Here is a 24,209-nt window from a genome sequence, read left to right as displayed (position 1 = left end):
TAACCACTCCGATATTTAAAGAAGAGTGTCCATGTACAGTCAAGGGCAAAGATATCGACACGGCCAAAGTTGCAAAAATATGTATACACGACTTTATGCACTTAACATTAAGGCCGTGTATACATTTTTGCAACTTTGGCCATGTCGATATCTTTGCCCTTGACTGTACATACCGACAACATTCCAACCGAACTCCTTTCTTTTGGTCTTTCGATCTACTCGTGTACACAATAGTGAGTAAGTCAAGATATCAAGGTTTAAAGTGTAGAAACATCCACAAAGAAGGAATTTTCGGTCAATGTGTAAGTTTTAACAAGTGCTCGAAATTGATTCAATTAATTTAGGTTCCTAGTAATTCATTTTCTATTTCTAAATTTTAGACACCTTGATTATAGTACATATAACATGTAGAGATTTTTAAGTGAAGAGGAAAGGTGACTAATAACCTTTAGAACTCGGTACTAATACTCCCCGGAAGTGATTAAATTTCTCACTAAGTAGGTATGCTTTTATTTTAAATAGATAAATATGACATAGAAACTGTCGTCGGTTAACTAAAATAACATCAAATACTGGTAAATAAGTATACAAAATGAGCAATACATTTTATGAGAAGGAATCTTTATCCATGAGTTTTTGATTCTTGTTACGGTACACTATATTTTCGCAAATAATCGATTTTCAACATGGTAAACGAGCGAATCGATATATCCTCTAACAACTATATCAAATTCTCTTGAAGAAACTATTCCTATGATTTTTTCAAGTACTTTACTCAATGAGAATATGGCGAAGTTTATTTTCATGGCAAGTTAAAAAAATAGGATATTATTGATTTATCATGATGCGAATTAATCCACTTAAGAAGTGATTGTTTTTTCGGGAAGATTAGGTATTTGTTATTATTTTGTGAGCGAAACTGCCTGCACTCGACTAACATATCCAACTTGACCCGGTCATTCGTGGCCGTTGCACGGAGCTAGGTACATTGATGTTGATTGTGCGTTAACACTGCCATTGACCAAACTCAAGTCATCTGACTCCGCATAATGCCTACGAGCGAACGAGTAAAACCATGGTTGTTAGTCGACCGCAGCGCTGAATCCATGGACGAAGATTTTTTTGTTAGATAATGAAACCCAGACCAAAGAATGATATCCAATTATCAAATTATGTATAGAATGCCTCGGGTAATACTAGACTAAGGGGCAAAACGGAGTACCTAATGACAGTGACAATTTTTAAAACTTAAGGCAACATGATGCATAAGTTTAACTATTTTAGTAACACGCTTAGCGAAGTTACAATTAGTTTGTCCTTAATCAAGTCCAGAATCAACAAATGCACCATGTGTAATGTAAATGTAATAATAAGAAACTTGCTCGAAAATGTGGTGGTACCTATCCTTTACGTACAAACCTTTTAAGGTACCATATTGTTTAGAGGACATAATAAGAGAGATAATGTGAACGATGTGTGAGTAAAGTCGAGGCACAAGGCAGTGGTCGGCGCGGCGGCGCTCGGGACCTGACGAACTGGCGGTTGGTAACAAATTAGCGACCTAATAAGCATTAATAGACCTTTAGCACCTTTGTAGTGACTTTGATTAAGTACGGAATTGGAAACAACGAACCTTTTTTGACATATGTACACGATAAAAAACGTAAAAAATAACTTACTTAATATTATTATCATTTATCATTTGAATACAACAACTACATCCCCACACGAGGACAATATTTTCAACAAATTTCCATTCAATAAAGTCTTCATAACCATTATTTATATTTGTTATCGATCACATTATGTTCAACGACACCATTATATTTTAATACTTTTCAAAAATAAGAAAAAGTAACAAACATTGTTATATCAGACCTTCATATGCGAACGACTATGCCAATGATGGAGTTTGCTTTACACCACATATTTTTCATAATATACATATACAATAATATATATTAAAAATCAATTCATTATAAAAATCATTTTCAACCATGATACATCTGGCAATACTTGAATGATAGTTCATAAGACGGATATTATTACATACAACTCGCATTATATGTATTATTAGTCGTATTTTACTTCTTACAAAACAACAACTACTTTTAATTATCCCTATATTACTTTAATCAATATTTTTCATAAACCAGCTGCCTAGGCATTCGCGGTCGGCGCGGCGGCGGCGGCGGCGGCGCGCGCGCCCGTCGCCCGCGCCGCGCCCGCACCACTCGTTATCACCTACTTCAATGACAGTTTGCGAAACTAGTAAACGACTCCTTGTAACTGATACCAGTTCAAATATGTTTACTATCTATTGTTGCATGAGCATAATAAGAAAAAACTTCAGTTCTTCACAGTGCCATCCGTGTGAGGTGCCTACTTATATCTATAGCAAAATTTCAATCCTTTAACGAGAAGGGAAGGTATTGCCCAATACGGAGCCTAGACATTGTGGAACAGCAAATTTTCGTGGCATGGTTTATACAAAACCGTATTGTTCAAACCTGCATGAATTTCCCGTACTAATAGTATAATATACTCATAGTACAATTAACCCGAAAACATTTGATGCTTCTAAAACATGTATAAAAAAAGATCGGTTTTGTAAATTAACTGAGTCATCAACGGTAAACCGTAACATTAGCCTTTTCAACTTTTAAAAAATACTGTCTCTATGTAAACTAGTTTAGCAAAAATAACAAAAAAGTACAAAGTGCCTAATAACGATGTTACTGTAAAACTCTATTTAAAATATAACATCTTGACTTAAAGCAAAATGTCGTTTGTGCCAGAAATATTAACATACTGGCCGGAACTTCGGCTTATGAGATAAAATGCATACGTTGAGTACATTTGGTGTTTCTATATTTCGGGTGTATCAAGCATTTGGACACGAATATTCACTTAGTGGATAGTAGGAGCGTCACGCTGGCGCGGCGGCGCGGCGACGCGGCGGCTCCGTCCCGCCAGCCGCGACTCTCGTCGCACTCGAAACCGCGCGTAATTTATTATCATAAGTACTGTACTAGTAGTTCTGATCGCAGTCTGACGATCGCGAGACGCGGAGGGGCGACGCACATTAACGTAAAACTATAACCTTGAATCTCGCACATTCACTAGATGCATGGAGGGTGTCCAGTGGGTCCGTGTGTGCGCGTGCGCGGCCAGGCCGAGCAGCAGCGCGGCCGCCAGCAGCGCGGGGCGCGGCGGCGCGCGCGCGGCCGCGCCCGGCGCCTGGTACGGCACCGCGCACGACGACACGCGCTCGTCCACCGGCGCACAGCGCTCCGGCTCCGGCCGCGGCGCCTCGCTCAGCCGCGCCTCGCAGTGGTAGCACAGCCGCCCCTCGCAGTACGAGTAGCAGCACTCGTCCCACCCGTAGTTGGACTTGTTCTTCTGCGCACCTGTCTCTGGTATCCGCGGATCTGAAATATCAGTTCGATTGCCGTAACTATAGGTACACTTATAAGAAAATATTGTTTCACTTATATAAATGAAACCCGCTTAAATATGCCCATATTTCCTTCAATAGCGCATATCAAGTACATATACGTTCATAATTATCTTAATGAAAAAGAATGATCGATTGTCACTTTACCTAGGCATAGGAAGGTGGGCTCGCCGGCATACTGTGTCGGATACGCTGGCGCGCGGTCTGCGGGCAGGAAGTAGGGGCAGTGTTGCTCGACGAGCTGGCAGACGGACAGGCAGGGCTTGAGGCGGGCCAGCGGCCGGCCGGGGCCGGCGGCGGCGGCGCGCACCCAGCGGCCCACCACGCCGCCGCCGCGCCGCCGGTCCAGGTGCCCCACGCGCTCCAGGTGCCGCGCGCGCCACCGTGCCGCGTGCTCCGCCGGCGCCCGCCGCGCCCGCCCGCCCTCCTCTCCGCCCTCCTCGCCGCCATCCTCTACCCACAACGGCACTATAGTACTGCATGCCCACCGTCGATACGTCTCCTGCAATAACATAACACAACGCTCAACCATTTCAATAACAAAACCGACGACTTCTTATTTTGTATCAAAACGATAGGTTCTCAACGTTGGCGACAACACCACGTTGCGGACGTTGAAGGCTTTTAGGGCGGCAGCGGCAGTAAGTAGAACGCTCAGAGAAAACTAGGAGTCTTTACTTAGTGAATAAAAGAAAAGGGGGCTCGAACAAAAAAGGTTGAGAACCTTTGTTCTAAACTAAATTTATATTGGAGTCAGTTAAGAACGAATAATACTGACAATTTGAAATATTCATACTCGTTACAGTCGGAAAACAAAAGTTCACCAATATTTATTTAAAGACTTCGCATGGCAGGCTTATAAATTCATTATCGCAAATAGCGGCAAGCAGACACAAATATAGATATGTAGCGGCGACAAATATATCTGAAACAAATCGCTTAGGTCTGCGAAGTGCTTGCGAGGTGACGTAAAACTGTGGAGATCAAATTGGGACCGTGAAGAAAGGCTAATGTCTGCGGTCGGTCGACCCTTCTCACTTTTATCTTTAGCAATTTTAAATCCCGCAGGAAATCACGCCGCTTTGCTAAGGCAGTGATTAATTAGTTTACCAAGCTGCGCGTGGCGGCGACTGCGACACGCGGGTTACATTCATCGAGAAAAAGAAAGAAGGGTCCGAGGAGCACCTTGGCCGCGCCACAAATACCTAATAGCCGCGCTCGCTTCATAAATAAACAAGGAGATAGATGCAGACAGAAACATCTGTAAACGTAGACAGGCATCATATTTAAAATCACGTATTATGTTAAGTTATTGTTTTTTCTATGGTTATTAACATAATCAACACTTTTACAGATATTCATTAATAATAATAATCGACTTCAAATAGAAAAGTTACAGTAGTTTTAGTGAATCACATAATCAAATGTCCAAAAAATCATTGAGACTCGCAATCAATACAAACTAATTGAGTCTTCAATTTTTAAAATCGAATAAGACTGCAATTTGTATTCGCCGCATTAAATTGGTATTGATCGTAGAATTTTAACACAAATAGTCAATATTTCAGAAAATCGTTGTAATAATTGGCTTTGAATTTTCGATAGGTTGATACACTAATAGCTTGTAGGTAGGTACTTAAATAGTTTAACTAACTATTATAATAACCTATATATTAATACAAGTAATACAAAAAACCGGCCAAGAGCGTGTCGGACACGCCCGAAATAGAGTTCCGTAGCCATTACGAAAAAATTAAGTAATATTTTTCTAAGGATTTCGTATTTTATACGGAATCTTCCATAGTTTAGGTACATTTTATACCTTAGGCTGCTCTTAAACTACTAATAATTCTCAAGCATACTTAGCCGTTACAGTTTTCCTTGAAAGTTTGATATAGGTACTTACTGCCATCCTGAATTTTTTCAAATTTTTCCACCCACCTTTTTAGAGTTTAGAGGGGGGACGCTCGATTTTAATAAAAATTTGCACTTTAAAGTTGAATATTTCGCAAAAACATCACTGAATCGAAAAATCGTCTTAGCTATACAACAATACCTATCCAACGATATTCCACACTATAGGGTTGGAAGAGAAAAAAAATCACCCCCACTTTACGTCTATGGTACCCTAAAAATATATTTTTAAATTTTTTATTATACTTTTTTGTCGGCATAGTTTACATATCCGTGCAAAATTACAGCTTTCTAGCATTGATCGTCTCTCCGAGGACGGACAGACAGAGAGACAGACAGACATGGCGAAACTATAAGGGTTCCGTTTTTGCCATTTTGGCTCCGGAACCCTAAAAACACGTACACAATTTGATCAATCGTCAAGAAGGTCATTATTTTTACCCGACTGCTCGAAGGAGGGTTATGTTTTTCGAGCGTATGTATGTATGTATGTAAGTATGTATATACATATGTTAGTATGTATGTTTGTATGTGGGTATGTATGTCCATTTCTTTGGTCCTCGTTGCAGCCTAAACGGCTGGACGGATTGTAATATATGAGGTATCATTGGATTCGTCATAACTGTCGAAGTGACATAGGGTATACAATATTTCAATATGGCGTCTGCGAAAAAAAATATGGCGAAGGAATAAAAAATATATTTTGTATTTTAACAATATGGGAATCAAATGAAAGCTAATAATTAGCCCATTCTAAATATATACGGGTTATAATACTTTTAATCTACTATTTTCACAGAAATATCAAAAAAGTATAAAATAAAAAACCTTACATTTAAAAAATCAATAAACCCGACTGCCTTAAAAACTAAAAGGAAGAAAATAAGTCTAGTGGTCTAGAACTCTGTCAAGAAGCTCATTTAAGGTTCAACAGTCGGGTCTTAACCAGCTCAAAAAATCTTGGTCATGGGTCCCGACTGTTGAACCTTAAATGTGCTTCTTGACAGAGTTCTAGACCACTAGACTTATTTTCTTCCTTTTAGTTTTTAAGGCAGTCGGGTTTATTGATTTTTTAAATGTAAGGTTTTTAAAAAAAAAATAAACATACAATATAAATATAAAATAGCAATATTGTTTATTAAATAAAATGGAAATATGCTTTTTTTGTAAATTCTGAGCAAACCTTAAAACTTTGGAATGACCTATCTAACAATACCGCATTATGAATTTAGATGAGAAAAAATCATCCACTCTTAGGTAGTTGCAGGGGAGGTACCCTAGCAATAGTTATTTGTTATGCAAGGCTGGAAAGTGACTGTTTGGCACGAGTGCTTATATTGAAACCTGAGCAAGCGAAAGATTCTAGGATTGAACCACAAGAGAAGAATTCTGAGCGTAGCCTAGGGTTTCAAAGGCACGAGATGCTAAACAACTTTACAGCCGAGCGGAACACACAATTTTTCAACTCACGACAGCGAGAAAAATAGTAAAAGAAAAATAGAGAAAGAAAATAAATTGAACACTTATAAATCAGTTTCAGGTTAAACTAGCTAGCTTTTACTAAATCCCAGAATTCTCGTCCCATGGAAATATGTTAAAATACATTCACGTTCTTGTCTCCATAAAAAGAGGGAACTTCGAAGTTCAGCTTTCTAGATCCAGGATTTGGGTTGGAAGTTGATAAGTGAGTTAGTCAGTACTTTTTACATTTCATTATGCAAGTAGCTAAACCTACTCAAAGTTAAAATAATTATTACTAGAATTGGTAATATTGTCATTGTGACCTTTTTCCCTCCAGTAGGTGCGTTCTGAATTTGACCATATATCTATCTACCTATTTGTCGTTATTTTTGTGAATAAAGACGAAAAAACTTATGTTATAGAACAAAATGTAAATACTATCTATTTTTTGTATTAATAAATAACAACAATAAAAACAAGAATGAAAACACTAACGCATTTATATTAATGAAATAATTTATGACAAACCACGTTTCAGAACGTGTCATTGTGCTTTTTTTTCGAGTGTATTTCCGAATCTCTTTTCATCATTTGATAACTATTTTGTTCTTGTTTGTTCTGTAAAGTATTATTTTGTAATTATAGACGCATTTGGAATAATTTTAGAAAACTAATTTTGTGGCCAGATACGAGGTTGTGAAAGTAAGCGGTCGATATGTATATTCAACTACTAATAATTCTGAAGCAGTCTTAGCCGTTATATATAATTTTCCTTGTAAATTTGATATACTTACTACCATCCTGACTTTTCGCAAATTTTTCCACCCAACATAATGGATTTTAATGAAAATTTGCACTTTAAAGTTGAATATTTCGCAAACAGATCACTCAATCGAAAAATCTTCTTGGCACCCCCCACATTGATTTGGTTTCAAAAGACCTATCCAACGATACCCCACACTATAGGGTTACTTGAGAAAAAAGAAATCACCCCACTTTACGTTTATGGGAGGTACCCTAAAATAGTAGATTGTTGCACCAAGCAGAAAGTTATTTATCATTGCACCGAGTGCCGTTTTGGAGCCCGAGCGTTAGCGAGGGCTTTAAAAAGCACGAAGGCAATATAAATTACTGAATGCGAGGTGCATAATCTGCTTTTCTTTCAACTATTACAGGAATAGTAGAAGAAGAAAAAACTGATGCTAAAAAATGAATAGGAACGAAATGTCACTAGCAGTTGATGATTCCATTTTTGTAAGTTTACATTCGCACTCTCAAAAATTTCCACGGAAAATTCGCAAGGTTCCCGCCAATTTTTTTTTTAATTTCTTACATTTTTGCCAGAGTTAGTAGCAGATATTTTTACCTGCGATCTGTCGAATTTCGGATGGGCGCCAGGTTCGGTTGGCCAACCAAACACACAAAGTTTTTAAAAATATGGCTACTTACTATTTTTGATAGGATTGGTAGCAGCAATTTTTTGTACGCAATATGTCAAAATTCATAAGACCGTCAGGTTGACCAACCTAATACTAGATTTTTTTACACTATGCAGGCTAATTTTATAGCAAAAATACTTGTGTTACCTCTTTGGTCGTGCAATTTAAAAAAATCTAAAACAATGCAATAAAGGAATTTCATACATTTTTTCTGCTCTAGAGCAGAAAAGTCCAGCTTTGTGCTGAGTATTTAGTGGGGTTATGATGAAATTAAAGCATAGTTGGAAGAAAAACAATTTTTTAGTTCTTTTTATTTTACCACTGTCGGCGTGACTGATATGATATGTATAGCCATGTCAAATTACAGCTTTCTAGTACGGTGTTTGAGCTTAGCCGCGGACGAACAGAGAGACGGACAGGCGACATGGCGAAACTATAAGGGTTTCTAGTTGACTACGGAACCCTAAAAATGAAAATGTAACCAACTATAGGAACCCAACTTTTGAAAACATTGTCTCTGGAGGCTCTTACACTCACGCGTGATTCTTAATACGCTTGAATAATTCAAGGGTGTTCTTAGTCACCAAAGACCTCTAAGTGCAGAAAGTAGTTTCTAAATTATGCTTCGTTTATTACGTATTCTGAGGTACGGGCTGATTACGTCCTACCTACATTCATTACCGGGATCATCACTTAAATTTGCACGTACGACGTCTCTGCTTATAATATAATGTATATGTTGGGATACTTGGTTCCCACAACAATTTACTATATACATGTGATTGGAGAACGTGAATAATTAGATTAACACTTTAACGACAGCGTTGTTAAATATCTAATTATACGGTACCTAATTATCCGTACATCGAGTAGTAACGGAGTGGTCATTGATGCCCCAGCCTTTGTGTGAGAAAATGTATTTACCATTATGTTACCAGCTTTTAACTTTGCGTTTTTTTTAACCAAGCAATCCCTTTTAAATGGTTGACGTACAGCCGGTGCCCTAACAAGTATCCACTTTTCAATACAACTAGTATGAAAAAGTGGATCTATACACAAGTTAGGGAACCGACCGTACTATTTCAAAACATAATATGAAGTAGGACGTTGATACATCTGACATTTTTTACGCAACAGGAAATGTGCATTTTTAAGTAGAATGACCCACCAAAGACATTTTCGTGAACAAGAACCAACAGGGACTTTCATTTATTTCTTGTAAGCTTATACATTGGCTCTAATCCTACTAATACAATTATAAATGTGAAAGTTTGTGACTGAGTGAGTGGGTGAGTATGCTTGTTACTTTTTCACGCTGAAACGGCTAGATGGATTTAGATGAAATTTGACAAAAGTTATATAGTTCAAAAACTGCTGTATCTAATAATTTACGCGTGCGAAGCCGCGGGTAAACGGTAGTACTTAGATATTAATGGGAACTATATTTTCTGTCACAAAAATTTAGATTTGTCACTAAACTGCGATAAATTAATTATATATCTATCCCTAAGAAATATTAGTTACCATATTAATCAAAACTGTCTCTAAGTATGAATCATCAAGATTAACGTAAATATGTAACTTAAATAATAGTGTGATCACTTTTTTATATCCTGAATATAAGATCTTTCCTCTATAAAATAAGTCACGGCCAGCAATAATACATTTGTACCTAAAATAATAGGTCTGTCACCTAATAAATAGATCAGTTCCTTATTTCGATGCTTTTACCTATCCTACTAAGGTAGGTTTGGTTAGGTAAGACGACGAGCGAAGCGAGGAGTTTTAGGTAGAACTTCGATCCTCAGTGCGCGAGTAGAGCAAGCGAAGCGAGCGTGCCGCGGCAGCGGCCGGCGAAGTGCCAGATCTGTTTTTTTTTGCTAATACTTGTATGATGAATACGAATGTTTGTACCTATAGTAGGTACAGTCACCAGCACCAATATCTGACGCAACAAGCGTGCATAAATATCTGATACGACTCTATTTCTAGGGCCGGAAGGATGTGGCAGATATTTTTGCACGGTCCGCTGTGGCAGATATTAATGCTGGTGACTGTACTTGAGTCTTGGATGTTTGTATGCATTTAAGTATACATTAATGTCTATCCGTTGTTTAGCACCCATAGAACAAACTTTGCTTAGTTTGAGGCTGGGTCAATTGGTGTAATTTGTGAGAAGATATTATTATTATTATTTCATTCATTATATATCATATAGTCAAATTTCAGTTAAATTATTAGATGATCAATAAGTACTATTTTCAAGTAATAATAATTAATTTTTAGGTAGCCATTTCTATATTGTTTGGTGATTCTTTTTAGTGATACATCTATTATTTTGGAACCCAATATAATTATTTGATGATCAGTATTATTTCCAAGTAATTTTTTAATAATATTTAGGTCACCGTTTTAATATTATTTGATGATTTAATTTAGGTGACAGATCTACTATTTTAGGAACAAATATTGTTTATTAATTATATTAATTATGCTACTGGTATGTAATGAGGACTAAAAGACAGGCGAAGTATCGCTAGATGTCGTTAGTATCGGGAGACTAATAACTAAAAGAGCCAATTGCAAGCAAGCGTAACGTCAAAAAACCTCACTATACTAACGCCATCTAGCGATATTTCACCTGTCTTAAGAGACAGACGGACAGAAAGCCCTCATTATGTTAACACAAAACTTTATTTAATTATTTCTCTCAGTATTAGTGTGAGATAGAATGCTATGGTTGCAATATGCACCGGGCTCGTGTGGGAATTAGTTCAAGACCCTCGCATTCTGGGAGGTGGCTTGAGTCTTACAGTTAGATGTACATAAATGCTACGAATCCATACTAATATTATAAATGCGAAAGTGTGTGTTTGTCCGTCTTTCACGTCGAAAAGGAGCGACGGATCGACGTGATTTTTGGCATAGAGATAGTTTATGGGCCAGAGAGTGACATAGGCTACTTTTTACATGCTTTTCTTTAGCTTGCCCTGTTTGTTTATTTATTTACTAGAGTTTATCCGCGGCTTCGCACGCATAAACTATTTGATCTGGTAAAATGTTAATTCCGGGATTCCCAAAATTTATATCGTGATCTTCATTGAGGTTGTGTTAAGAACAACTGTTCAAAATTTCAAGACTCTAAACCCAGTGGTTGAAATTTCAAGATTTTAACCCTACCCCGTGGGAATATCGGGATAAAAAGTAGCCCATGTGTTATTTCAGATATCCTGCTATCTACATACCAAATTTCACCCAAATCTGTCCAGCCATTTTAGTGTGAAGGAGTAACAAACACACACACACACACACACAAACTTTCGCAATTAGTAGGATTTTATGTAACATAACTTATGCCGTGATCAGAATTTCCCTTCTTTTCGCAGCAGACACATGAATATAAAAAAAAATTGGCGAAGACTCTGAAAAGAAATAATCTTTGCTTAACCTTTTTGTTTTGTTTTGTTTGTACACAAAACATTTCCTTACGCTTTATGTAGCAAACTTCTTGGAGTTTTGTACTTTTTGGTGTATTTTTTGTAAAGTTCTTTTTTTGTATATTTTTCTTTTATGTGTTACTTGTCTGCATTGCTTTGTGTTGTGTGGTTGTGTTTTCAAGTCAAAATATTATATTTCAATTTTGACATATTATTTATTCGTTTGCTTTTTAGTTATTACAGTCCATTCATACGTTTCACTTAATAAAAATCCTCCTATTGGAGAGTGACATGCTTTGTCATCATTTTAAATTTCCTACTTACACTTTATTTTATCGAAACCAAATAAGAAAGAGAAATTATTTTACTGCCACGATTTGCTGTGTACATTATAAGCACCCTTTGACAATGCTATAATTGCTATGGGTAGGTAACATATGGACTGAACATGGCTGCGTCTTCTTAAAGAAAATGTTACTTTAAAACAATATAAGTAAACACGTCAGAAATACGTCATTATAAGCAATAGGTAATCGAGCTACATGAGCTAGATCTAGATTTCACCGGGCGCGTATCTAGGAAACGATTTTTTCCTCATCACCTATAAATAGAGAAACGTAATATCTTATTTGCTGTATTAGTGGTAATCCTTGCTAAGTATTGGGGTAGTTCTAGTCTGATGGATGAGAGAGGTCGATTGCTGCGTCACGCTGAGGCCTTGTCGTTTCAGAAGGTGCTTATAATTTATTACTGTCCAACTGCCGTAAGCATAAATCGTCTCTACTTAACTTTCAATTTGCACATGATTTATTCACCTTAGCTTTACTTCACGAACGATCGTAATTTGGAAGTAGCTTTCCATATAAATTTTGCATTTAAATCTACTGCAGATTTGATTTTACAGCTGAAAATAACAATTACTACCTATATAGAATAGGTATATATTGACTAGGTACTTGATCACCTAATCTACATTAGAATATACATGTAATCACTTGGCAATAGCGTGGATTAAACAATTTTTCTATTAAGAAACCCGGGGTACAGATTATTATAGTGTATAGTTATAATATCTGGAAAGTGAGAGAAGCGTGAGTAACGTAATCTTGCAGTTATTGAACACAAGCTTTGTCATACTCGTCGTCAGTGTGAAGTTTGGTAACATTAGTTAAAACCGCAGTTCAAAGATGACTGAACCAGGATGGGTTCAGTAACCGACATTAATATCTACCACAGCGGGGCGTGCAAAAATATCTGACGCGTCCCCGGTCTTAGATATAGTCGTATCGTATCAGCTGTTTATGCACGCTTTTTTCTGGCAGATAATAATGCTGGTGGCTGAACACCTTCCAACAAAGTATTTTCTTAACAATATTTACCAGTTTCGCTTTAATAAAGCCGTATTATTATTTTAAAAGGCTATTTTAAGTTCCAGTTTCGCTTAAGTAACTCTATTGTAAGTTCGGGATAATCCCGGCCGGCTTTAATGGAATATGTACTTTTTAACGCCATTCTAGCCTGCAAAGAGAATTGACACACATGCGCATGTTGCTCACCAGAGTTGAATTTATTCCATTTGCCTCCACCGATTTGAACAGTTACATTACCTATATATGTTGGAAAAAGCAAAGAGCACCCCACAGGCAATCATTGCACTGCGGGTTTTAAATCGCAAACCGATCAAATGCTTTGTTTCAATATGTTGAGAGCAGTAAGTATTTAAAGAGCATCTCAAGGGTAAGACGTAACGGCGATTTATGAAAAATACTAAAGCCGTATCAGAGAAGAATAGTAGTTTATCAATTTGTTTCATAATCGTTTTGTTAGTTTGCGGGGCAGTAGCCTACTGCCTCAGTGTAAACCGCCTGTAGCCATGCAGTAGTTTAGACCGAAAGGGACTCTTTATTATACACATACTTATTAAAACCAGCAAATATTGGGCTGCCAATCAGTTACGACATTAAACAGTTTATGGACAAAAAGGTATCCAAATATTTATTTATACACTGATGTTGGTTGACGCAGGCCTAGCCGCGATCAGCGCTCGCTCAGATAAGCGTCTTCCATATGGCAAAAGAATGTAAGCCCATTTAAAATTTTCAGGTATTCATAAAAGCTTTTTTTTATACCGTGATCAAAAACCTCCTTTTTAAGGCATTAAACTTATTTGCAATTTAGTGCTATTTAGAGAGTTCTTAAAATAATTATCCTTAAAAAGTAGGTACCTAAGTAAGTTGTTTAATTAACCCTACGAAATAATTCTGATTGATAGAATTGTATTGCTGCTTAAACCAACGCTCCTTGGAATTCATAAAATAAAATATAAAGTGAATGTTTACTAATTTTTATGTAGGTATCTTTTACTGTTAGATCCCACACAATTCTTTGAATAAGATTTAACTGTTTACACAATAGTTATTTGTGCAACAAGAGAGCAAAGTTGTTTTTTGCTGCGAGTGTTCATTTTGAAACACCGAGTAAGCGAAGGGTTCTATGAATTGAATCACGAGCGTAGCGAGTGATTCTAGTTTAGAATCCTGAGAACAGCAAGGGATTCAAACACACGAGATGCAAAAAACTTTGGTCTCGTGTGACACATATATTTTTTCACCTCAGCAGCGAGAACATAATTTAAATATAACATAAGAATGAAACTACATATACCTACTTGTTGACATAACAAACATAATTTTTTAAATATAAACGGATTATTAAGAAACAAATATAATAGTCACATTTAAAACCTCACTAAAAATGATACTCATAGTCGCGATAACATCTTTAAAGAGTCACCAGAAAGTTAAGAATGCCAAACATTGTTGAAAAGCGATAAGTAGAGAGTTTTTGAATGCGGAACGAAAAAGTGTCCAGTAGGTACAATACAAATCTCTTAATCATAACATTAATTTTAATTTGAACTTAGAACTACTTGTAAAATGAATACTGCAAAAATAATATTTATAATACTGCAAAAAATAATACGATACCTTAGTACCTATAGTAAATCATGTTGTGAGATAAGTCCTAATTAATAATTATTATAATATCAGCACGTGAATTCAACGCGTATTTAAATAACCAGATAGAGGTTAATTCGTAACTTAAAAAGAAAGAATCTTCCTTAAGGCTGTTTTTTTGCGACATATTGATGTATCTAAATGGTGGGTGAACCCATTTTCACCTGCTCTACGCTAAATAAAGAGCCGGTTTTATTACTTCTGTTGAATTTTTTTTTTTTCATTATAATTATATGTTCGTAATCAGCTTATTAAAACGCATGCTAACTAGGTTGTAATCCCCTAAATAAAACCCAAGGACTTTTTGTTTGTGTATCACGTACATGTACGTAATGAATGAGTTTGTTTTTTATTTGTAGTACATACCTAGGAATTACGAGTACTTACCTAGTTCCGTAGGTACATCGGCCAGGTTCAGATTTAAGCAAGGAGATTATACTCTTTAACCCAAATTGAAACGTCTGGTTAAAAAATATTACTGAATAATTGTTAATAAAAGTTGAAGCCGTGGTGGCCTAGTGGTTTGACCTATCGCCTCTCAAGCAGAGGGTCGTGGATTCAAACCCCGGCTCGCACCTCTGAGTTTTTCGAAATTCATGTGCGGAATTACATTTGAAATTTACCACAAGCTTTGCGGTGAAGGAAAACATCGTGAGGAAACCTGCACAAACCTGCGAAGCAATTCAATGGTGCGTGTGAAGTTCCCAATCCGCACTGGGCCCGCGTGGGAACATATGGCCCAAGCCCTCTTGTTCTGAGAGGATGCCTCTGCCCTGCAGTGGGACGTATATAGGCTGGAATGATGAATTGTTAATAAATACAATAACATATTTTAACAGCTATTAGGTACATAAAAATATTGCAGTACTTTTCTAACTTATTCGAATGTAGGTACGTCGAACAAATTGAATCATGACCCAGAGTGGAACCTTTGTGCTACTAATGTCATGTTGACATCCCATACTTTTGTCAAAGAAATCATAGCAAAGTCTCTGTAATAGGGTCCCGTAGACACCCTTTGGGTATGGAACCCTTATAAAGTATGATGTTTTACAAGGAGTTCTAACTATGTTCAAATTATAATGCATGTTATGAGTATGATATTTTTATCGTACCTAATGGATACCTACTTTTGCGTTCCGTGTTCAAAATCTGTCAACTTGCCGGAGACTTTTAATCGTTGTCTGGCATTCTTAAGTGACTTTTTAACGATGTAATGGGGTCTTTTGGTACGAAACATTTTTGAGAAAAGGTTTTAAATATGATTAAGTACTATATTTGTTTCTTAACAATCGGATTATATTTTAAAGTTTTTGATATTTTTTGTCCTCTAAATATATGTGGTTTTATTTTAACCTTTAATTTAAACGTTCTCGCTGCTGAGGTGAAAAATTGTATGTGTCACACGAGGACAAAGTTTCATTGCATCTTGTGTGTATGAATCCCTCGCTGATCTCAGGATTCTAAACTAGAATCACTCGCTATCGCTCGTGATTCAATGGTAGAATCCTTCGCTCACTCGGGTCGGGATTCAAAATGAACACTCGCAGCAAAAAACGACTTTGCTCTCTTGTTGCACAAATAACTATTGTCATTTCTATTTAATCTTAAATGAAAAATATTGTAAGTAGGTATATCACACAAGCGATACAGTTACCAGCACCAATATCTAATTAATAATCTTTAGGGAGGTAATCTTCCATAAAAATACAATGTTAACAAATTTATGGGCTACATTTGAAAATAGACCCAAATAACACGCATTATTTACCCTAAGCCAGGAAAATTCCTGAAGGTGTACATGTAAAAGGGCTAAGGAATATCTGACACAATAAAGCGTGCATAAATAGTAAAATATCTGATACGACTCTATTTCTAGGGCCAGTAGGATGTGTCAGATATTTTTGCACGCTCCACTGCGACAGATAATAATAGGTACAGGTGAGTGAACTGGAGTTTTGGCTTCTAATAGACCCTCGTTCATAATTGGTTATTTAGCACCTTTAAGAAACAATGTACTACTATGATATGAGACATAGATCATTGATTTGATTGAAATAGAAGTTATTTAATTAAACAAAATAAACCGAGATGATACGAGTACCTATCGATAGATATCAGGCATATAAGAAAACAGAAGCTTATTGTACTTAGCTTAACAAATTTTCAGTGAAAACCGGCCAAAAGCGTGTTAGACACGCCCGAAATAGAGTTCCGTAGCCATTACGATAAAATAAAGTAATATTTTTCTCAGGATTTCGTATTTTATACGGAATCTTCTAAGTTTAGGTATATTTTATACCTTAGGCAGCTATTTACTCTTAAACTACTAATACTTCTCAAGCAAACTTAGCCGTTATAGTTTTCCTTCAAAGTTTGATTTATGCCTACTTACTTTTGAATTTTTTAAAATTTTTCCACCCACCGGTTTAGATTTTAGAGGGGGCGGGGACGCTCGATTTTAATGAAAATTTCCACTTAAAAGTTGAATATTTCGCAAACAAATCACTAAATCGAAAAATTGTTTTCGCAAACCCCTAATGGTTTTTAAAGACCTATCCAACAATACCCCACACTATAGGGTTTGATGAGAAAAAAAAACGACCTCCACTTTACGTCTGTGGGAGGTACCTACCCAAAAAAAAGATTTCTTAATTTTTTTTTCTCAAAAATGTCCGTAAAAGTTGACATTATTCTTTACATATCAGAAGGTGAAGTGCATAGTTCATGGTCAGCGTAAAATTTAAAAGTTAAAAAGATTACAGGCGCGCTAGCTCGACAATAATGAATTAGCGCGCCGGCAATCAATCACAATTTTTTTTTAAAGTTAAAAAGGCCATGGAAATGTTGGCACAAGTCGTATACAGCCAATTCTAATGGCCGGTATCGGATATTTTGTTGGAAGTGCGGACTTTTTCTATTGGGTCTGAAATAGCTTGTGGTGTTTTCGGTGGAAAAATACACTTGCAGTTTATTTTTAATGAAAAGAGGCGGGAAAGCATAAGAAAAATATTGGAATAAAATTCAATTTTATAATATATTTTGAGAAAAAGTTTATTCTATTTCAGAATTATTCACCATTTTTGAGAAAAGCTTTATATTAGTCTCGGCTGGAATAGCAATTGCTGGCTTCGTATTAGTTAAACGGACTCGCAAGCTCGTCCGTTTAATACTCATACTCAGCCAGCAATTGCCTACTTCCAGGCCACGACAATAATCTTCTATTATTGCACCATGTTGTCGGCATAGTTTACATATATATCCGTGCAAAATTACAGCTTTTTAGAATTGATAGTCCCTGAGCAAAGCCGCAGACGGACAGACAGATAGACATGGCGAAACTATAAGGGTTCCGTTTTAGCCATTTTGGCTCCGGAACCCTAAAAAATAATAATTAAATATAGAAATACAATTCTTCGACTCCTTGACGATTTATACCTATAAACGTAATGTATTTAATGTACAGCAAAGAGTTAGGTAGTATATGTACATGTACCTATGTAAACACTTAAAAGATCTAAAAAGAAAATTTAATGTTGTCAATTAAGATGGTCCATACGTATACACATGTAATCATGTGTAAGAATGAATAACTTTGGATGTCAAAAAGTTTAAGCGTCTTTACGGAAGAAATGTGAACCGCTTTATTTAATTTATTTATAAGGCAATGTCCACTAACACTACTTAATTTTTTAAAAAAAAATACTCGAGGATTTTTTGGCATTAGGTATATTCAAAAATTTTCACTGTGATTGGAGGGATATTTTCACAACGAATTAACGACTTGTGTTTTAACTGGCGTAGTGTAGAGTATGTTTTTCGCTGTATTCATTTGGCCTTGTTAAGTACTTTAAACAAAATAAAATTTGGACAGTAATTCCATCCAACCACTTCCCAATAAAACTAAGCGACATACGAGTAAGTATGTACGACGGAGATACAATACGAATACTTAGTAAACTTTCATTTTAATGAGGTTTTAACCCAAAAGTAAAAACTCGGCTTAAGCTTAAAAGTAACCTTTTTTTAAAATGTTGTAAAACGAGGATTTCAAATGAAATGAAATGAAATGCCCATAATGTAATCAAAAGCAATTGGGGGATATTTTATGAATATTTAGCTAATCAGTGGCGTTATTTTGCTCTTTCACAGTGAAACTTTTAAAAGTTACGGGGGCTTAGAGAAAGGTATTAACTTCCGTACATAGGTACATCTACCTAACAAAAAAAAAGGTCGAATCCACCATTTTTACCCTTCTCTGTAAGAAAGTACTGATATTTTAACTTCTAATTTATATCTCATCTAGGTACATAGATGGAATAAAAAGATGTTATAATTTTACTTAACAATTTTCGATGATAAAATGCAAGTAACTACTTAACTTGAACCTAAACAAGTACTAATTTTCATGAGCTACAAGTAAATATAATGACAATAAAATCCCATCCCTTCCCGCTGGTCAGACTAGTTCCACTAATCCCACTAATTATATTATATAATATTACAATCATTATATATATAATATTATAAGGCGAAAAATTGTACAAATGGATGAATGTATGTTTGGATGTATTATCATTACTCTTTCACGCAAAAAGTAATGAATGGATTTGAATGAAATTTTACAATAATATGTATAGCTCATACATCAAAATAATACACAACACATAGGCTATAATTTATACAGATATTGTGTAAATTGGCCAAAATATAACAATGAGGGTCACGCAAATCGAAAAAAAACTCTCATCTGCGAGTTATTCTGGCATGTGCTGCAAAAACCGTAAGAGTTATAAGAATGCCTGCCCGCGGTCACTCTAGCGGCCTGCAAATAGATTTCATACAACTTTGCAGGCCGCTGGCCGGCAACCGGCAATGCGACTGTCTTTTGTTTCAACGCGCGCTCGCGCACGGCCTACGCCAACAGCACCCGCTCCGCAGCCGCCGCGCCTGCAGCCAGCGCGACACGCGCACACGCAACAGGGCGACCAGACTAGCGTCCCGCCATGCTTGATTTCTTGTTTTTTTATTTTATTTCATGTCATGTTTGAGAAAAGTATTGAACAAGCCTCGGTCGGAACGTGGGGTTGCCGGCCTCGCATCCCTATCCTATCGCATCATGTGGAAGAAAGGAGCTGGTGGAATAAAACGACCATGTAGTTTCAACGCACATTCTCCGAAATGTACTTAATTTGTAGAAAACTGACACACATCCACTCTTCAGCGGTGGCGAAGACTATAGTGGCGAAAATTCACCATAAAATCGACGCTGATGAGTTTCACCGCTCGCCCTTCCACTAAATCTAAAGCAGCCAATTGATACTGGGTTGAGCCGTTCCAAAGGTGACAGCAATACTTCATGCAGAACCGGACTTGGGCTCGGTAAAGGCGAAGGAGGTGCTTCGCAGTAAAGTACCGCCTAATCTTGGAAATAAAATTTTTAAAGAAAGAAAGAAAGATGTCTTTGGATTCGCCATACAGCCGCAGCGGTTTTTGCCAGAGACCCGATGTGACCCTCAAAGTTTAGTTTATAAGAAAGATCTAAGCCAAGTAGCTGAAAGTGGTCGGAAATACGTACAGGCACATCTCGAAAAACCGGAGTCCGGTTAAATGGACTTTGAAAATAAACACTCCTGAGTTTTATAGGCATTGATACCGACCAAATTGGCATCACCACAATCGGAAACCGCTTGGAGGTTTCGGTTTCCATCATCGCCTCTCTAGTTAAGACAATTGGTCTCAGAACTACTGACCAGTGCAGTAGACAAATATCTTCCTGACACTGTGCTACCCAAAGATACTGGAATTTGCCAATAGGTGGTTGATATCCAGCAAGCATAGAGTGGCAGGAAGCACTGACGCCTGAGGAACACTGGTATTACTGTCCATAAGGTCGGATGAACAACAATTAATAACACTCTTTCAATTGACCTACCCCGCAGGAAGACAGCAAGTCACAAGCCAGTTGGAATCCCGTAGGAAGGATTGACTACATATCTAATAATACATAACCAATCCATTTTGCTTGCACATTTGAGTGTACACATGCTTGCTCTGTTGTTTCCATGCCTGCTTGCATGCTTGCTTGCTCGCATTCCTGCTTGCAGCTTGATTGCATATTTGCTTGCACTGTTTTTGGATACTTACATGCCTGCTTGCATGCTTGCTTGCATGTTCACTTGCATCTTACTTACTCGTAAAATGTTTATGGTTTATACGAGCGCAGCCGGGGATAAAGCTTTCTATATACTCGTATATAAAACAGTAGCGTGACTGACTGACAGATAATGCACAACCTAAACCACAAAATCTATCGAATAAATCGGATAGCTAAGTTATTAGTGAAGTGACCCTGACTACAAAGCTAGCGGTCGCGGGTTCCATACCCGTGACGGGCAAATATTTGTGGGATAAATACGAATGTTTGTTCGTCTTGGATGTTTGTGTCTATATGTATAATTTAAGCTTTAAATTTAACTATAAATATATGTATGTCCATCCGAAGTCTAGCACCCCATAGTACAAGCTTTGCTTAATTTGGGACTAGGTCAATCGATTTAATTCGTCGCAGTCGTAAGATATTAATATTATTATAATTAATCTAGAAACCTGAAATTTGGAACATAGTTATATTCTTTAGAAGATGTAAGGAAAAGGAAGGATTTCCCAACAATTCCGAGGGAACGAAACATTCGGGACATTTAAGTTTTTATGAGAAAAACATATTCCTATGGAGTATTGTTTACCTAAATATCGGAATCCTCGCGGACGAAGTCGTAGGCAAAACTAGAAAAAAAATAACTATAAAAGTTGACAAGCACCTTAAACAAAAATACTTATCGGGCACCAGTACTAATAAAACAATTTGTTTTTAAAGACGTAATTACTCTAATAAGAACGAGTATTCAGTCCCATGACTTCAGCTGTACAATTTCCAACAAACACTATTTTATGTATGCCCAAAAGTCTTCCACGAAAAAGTTCAGAAATTTTTCCATCGGTGTTTAACTTAGGGCGTAATTTAATAATGAACGCCGTAAAATTGTTTCTTGAGTTCTAAAGTTGACACCATTAATATGAGATCATTTAAACTTAGGCATAGAGCGCGATAAAACAAATTTAATCGCAGTCTCAAATAACATTAATTATATTAGGATTAATTACTTTGCCATGAGAATTCACATGATGATAATTATTATTATAAAAACCGGCCAAGACCGTGTCAGACACGCCCAAGATAGGGTTCCGTAGCCATTACGAAAAAATAAGTAATATTTTTCTAGGAATTTCGTACTTTATACGGAATCTTCCAAGTTTAGGTATATTTTATACCTTAGGCTGCTATTTACTCTTAAACTACTAATAATTCTCAAGCAAACTTAGCCTTCATAGTTTTCCTTGAAAATTTGATAAACTTACTACCATTCTGAATTTTTCAAAATTTTCCACCCACCGGTTTAGATTTTAGAGGGGGGGGGGTGAGTTTCGATTTTAATGAAAATTTGCAATTTAAATTTGAATATTTCACAAACAAATCACTGAATCGAAAAATCGTCTTAGAAAACCCCTAATGGTTTCAAAATACCTATCCAACGATACCCCACACTACAAGATTGGATGAGAAAAAAAAAACACCCCCACTTTACGTCTGGGACGTATGGGAGGTACAATAAAAATAATTATTTTTGAAATTTTTATTGTACCATTTTGTCGGCATAGTTTACATACATATTCGTGCAAAATTACAGCTTTCTAGCATTGATAGTCCCTGAGCAAACAGACAGCCAGACAGACAGACATGGCGAAACTATAAGGGTTCCGTTTTTGCCATTTTGGCTCCGGAACCCTAAAAATCCTTAGGTAATCTCTACTTTGAACTTCTTTTTTTTACTTTTGTCTGTAACTTCTACACCGCTTAGTGAGTGGCCTCGGCCTGAGCCTATAAATAAATATACTCGCATAAATGACAGACCTAAATTGTTGTGATAAATGGACAAATTCTGTTATGTGAACTTACGGAGAAACAGGAGTGTGCCCTTATTAAATATAGAACGATAAAAAACATACAAGTAGGTACATACTAATAACTTGCCTACAGGAACATTGAAAAAAGTGGTAAAATACTTGAAGGGTCCACGGAAAGAACATGCCTATATAGTCACCTTTTTAAAATTGCGATTTTAACTTCAATATGTAGAGCTCCCAAAGTGCTATGATTTACCATTGAATTAAATAATCTGAAAATAATATAAAATATATATTTTTTAACTTTGAATAAATGGTAACCATAGTAATTGTTTGTGATGACTAACTTTCAAACCGCTATAACTCAAAAAGTTGCTTAGGTGACTAGACACGTTCTTTCCGTGGACCCTTCACTTGAAATAACGTTCAGAAAGAATATGTTTCTGACTATACCTAGTTTGTACTTGTTACCAGATTTAAATCAATCCAATTACTATAAGTGGTCGAAATTTGTCGAAAATTGACGACCGGATGGCTAAGTGGTTAGAGAACCTGACTACGAAGTTTGAGGTCCTGGGTTCGAATCCCGGCCGGGGCAGATATTTGTGTGAATAACACGAATGTTTGTTCTCGGGTCTTGAATGTTTAATATGTATTTAAGTATGTATTTATCTATATAAGTATGTTTATCCGTTGCCTAGTATCCATAGTACAAGCTTTGCTTAGTTTGGGACCAGGTCAATTGGTGTCAAATGTCCCATGATATTTATTATTATTATTTATTTATTTATTTGACTGACAAGATCTGATCCCAACAAATAATTAAATAAAAGCTTGTAAAAACTAATTTGTAAAAGAACGAGTACCTAGGTTAATTATCTTTTGACTTACTTATTACAAAATACGTTCTTCACAAATAGATCCGATCACGCTCAATAACTGATTTTACTTTACAGCCTTCTAAAAACTCCGACCACATTGCAGTCATTTTAAAAAGTAAATTTATTAATAATTAAACTTACACGTACACGCTTGGCAATAAAATCGAGTAATTGGTTTGGCTGTAAGGAATTATTCTGCGGTCTTCCCAATTACCATATTATTGTTTGAAGTTTTAAAAAGTTAGGGAAGCGAGAAAAATTAATTTCAGTAGGTACTTAATTTACTTTTCACTTCTCTTGCTCTAAAGTCAATATAGCCTTACGAGGCGGAAGTAAAGTGAGTACTTTAATTCCTAGGGAGTAAAAGTAATTATTTTTTTAATTTACTTCGAGTGACTTAAATAAACTCAAACAGCCAGTACTTGCTTAGTTTTTGGCATAAAATAAGATTGTGTCATGTTCATGACGAAAATGTTACGTTCTTAGTCTACGTGTTTTAGTTCTATGCTTTTTTCGCATAGAAGGTGGCGCCATTCTAATTATTCCAGTTTGTGTATGAGTCATTTTACCCGAGACGTAGTATACCTCTAGGGTTCCCTAGTCCTCACAGCCATGTCGTTATCTTGGGTCCACTACTA

At 36.5% G+C, this 24,209-nt stretch overlaps 1 protein-coding gene across 1 annotated transcript in view; it reads right to left on the bottom strand.

The window, feature by feature from the left end:
* Positions 1-481: 481 nt before the first annotated feature.
* Positions 482-24,209, bottom strand: part of Mid1 (calcium-permeable channel component Mid1) — an 80,938-nt gene continuing 57,210 nt past the window's right edge. The window contains exons 2-3 of the mRNA XM_074087281.1: positions 3,605-3,959; positions 482-3,431 (exon numbers count right to left, since the gene is read on the bottom strand). Of these exons, the coding sequence (XP_073943382.1) occupies positions 3,097-3,431; positions 3,605-3,959 (690 nt within the window). The 3' untranslated portion in view covers positions 482-3,096. The remainder of the gene's footprint in view (positions 3,432-3,604; positions 3,960-24,209) is intronic.

Source organism: Choristoneura fumiferana, chromosome Z (assembly GCF_025370935.1).
Source record: "Choristoneura fumiferana chromosome Z, NRCan_CFum_1, whole genome shotgun sequence".
Lineage (NCBI taxonomy): Eukaryota > Metazoa > Arthropoda > Insecta > Lepidoptera > Tortricidae > Choristoneura > Choristoneura fumiferana.
The sequence above is the reverse complement of the archived record's forward strand: the minus strand, read 5'-3'. Positions and strand labels throughout refer to the sequence as shown.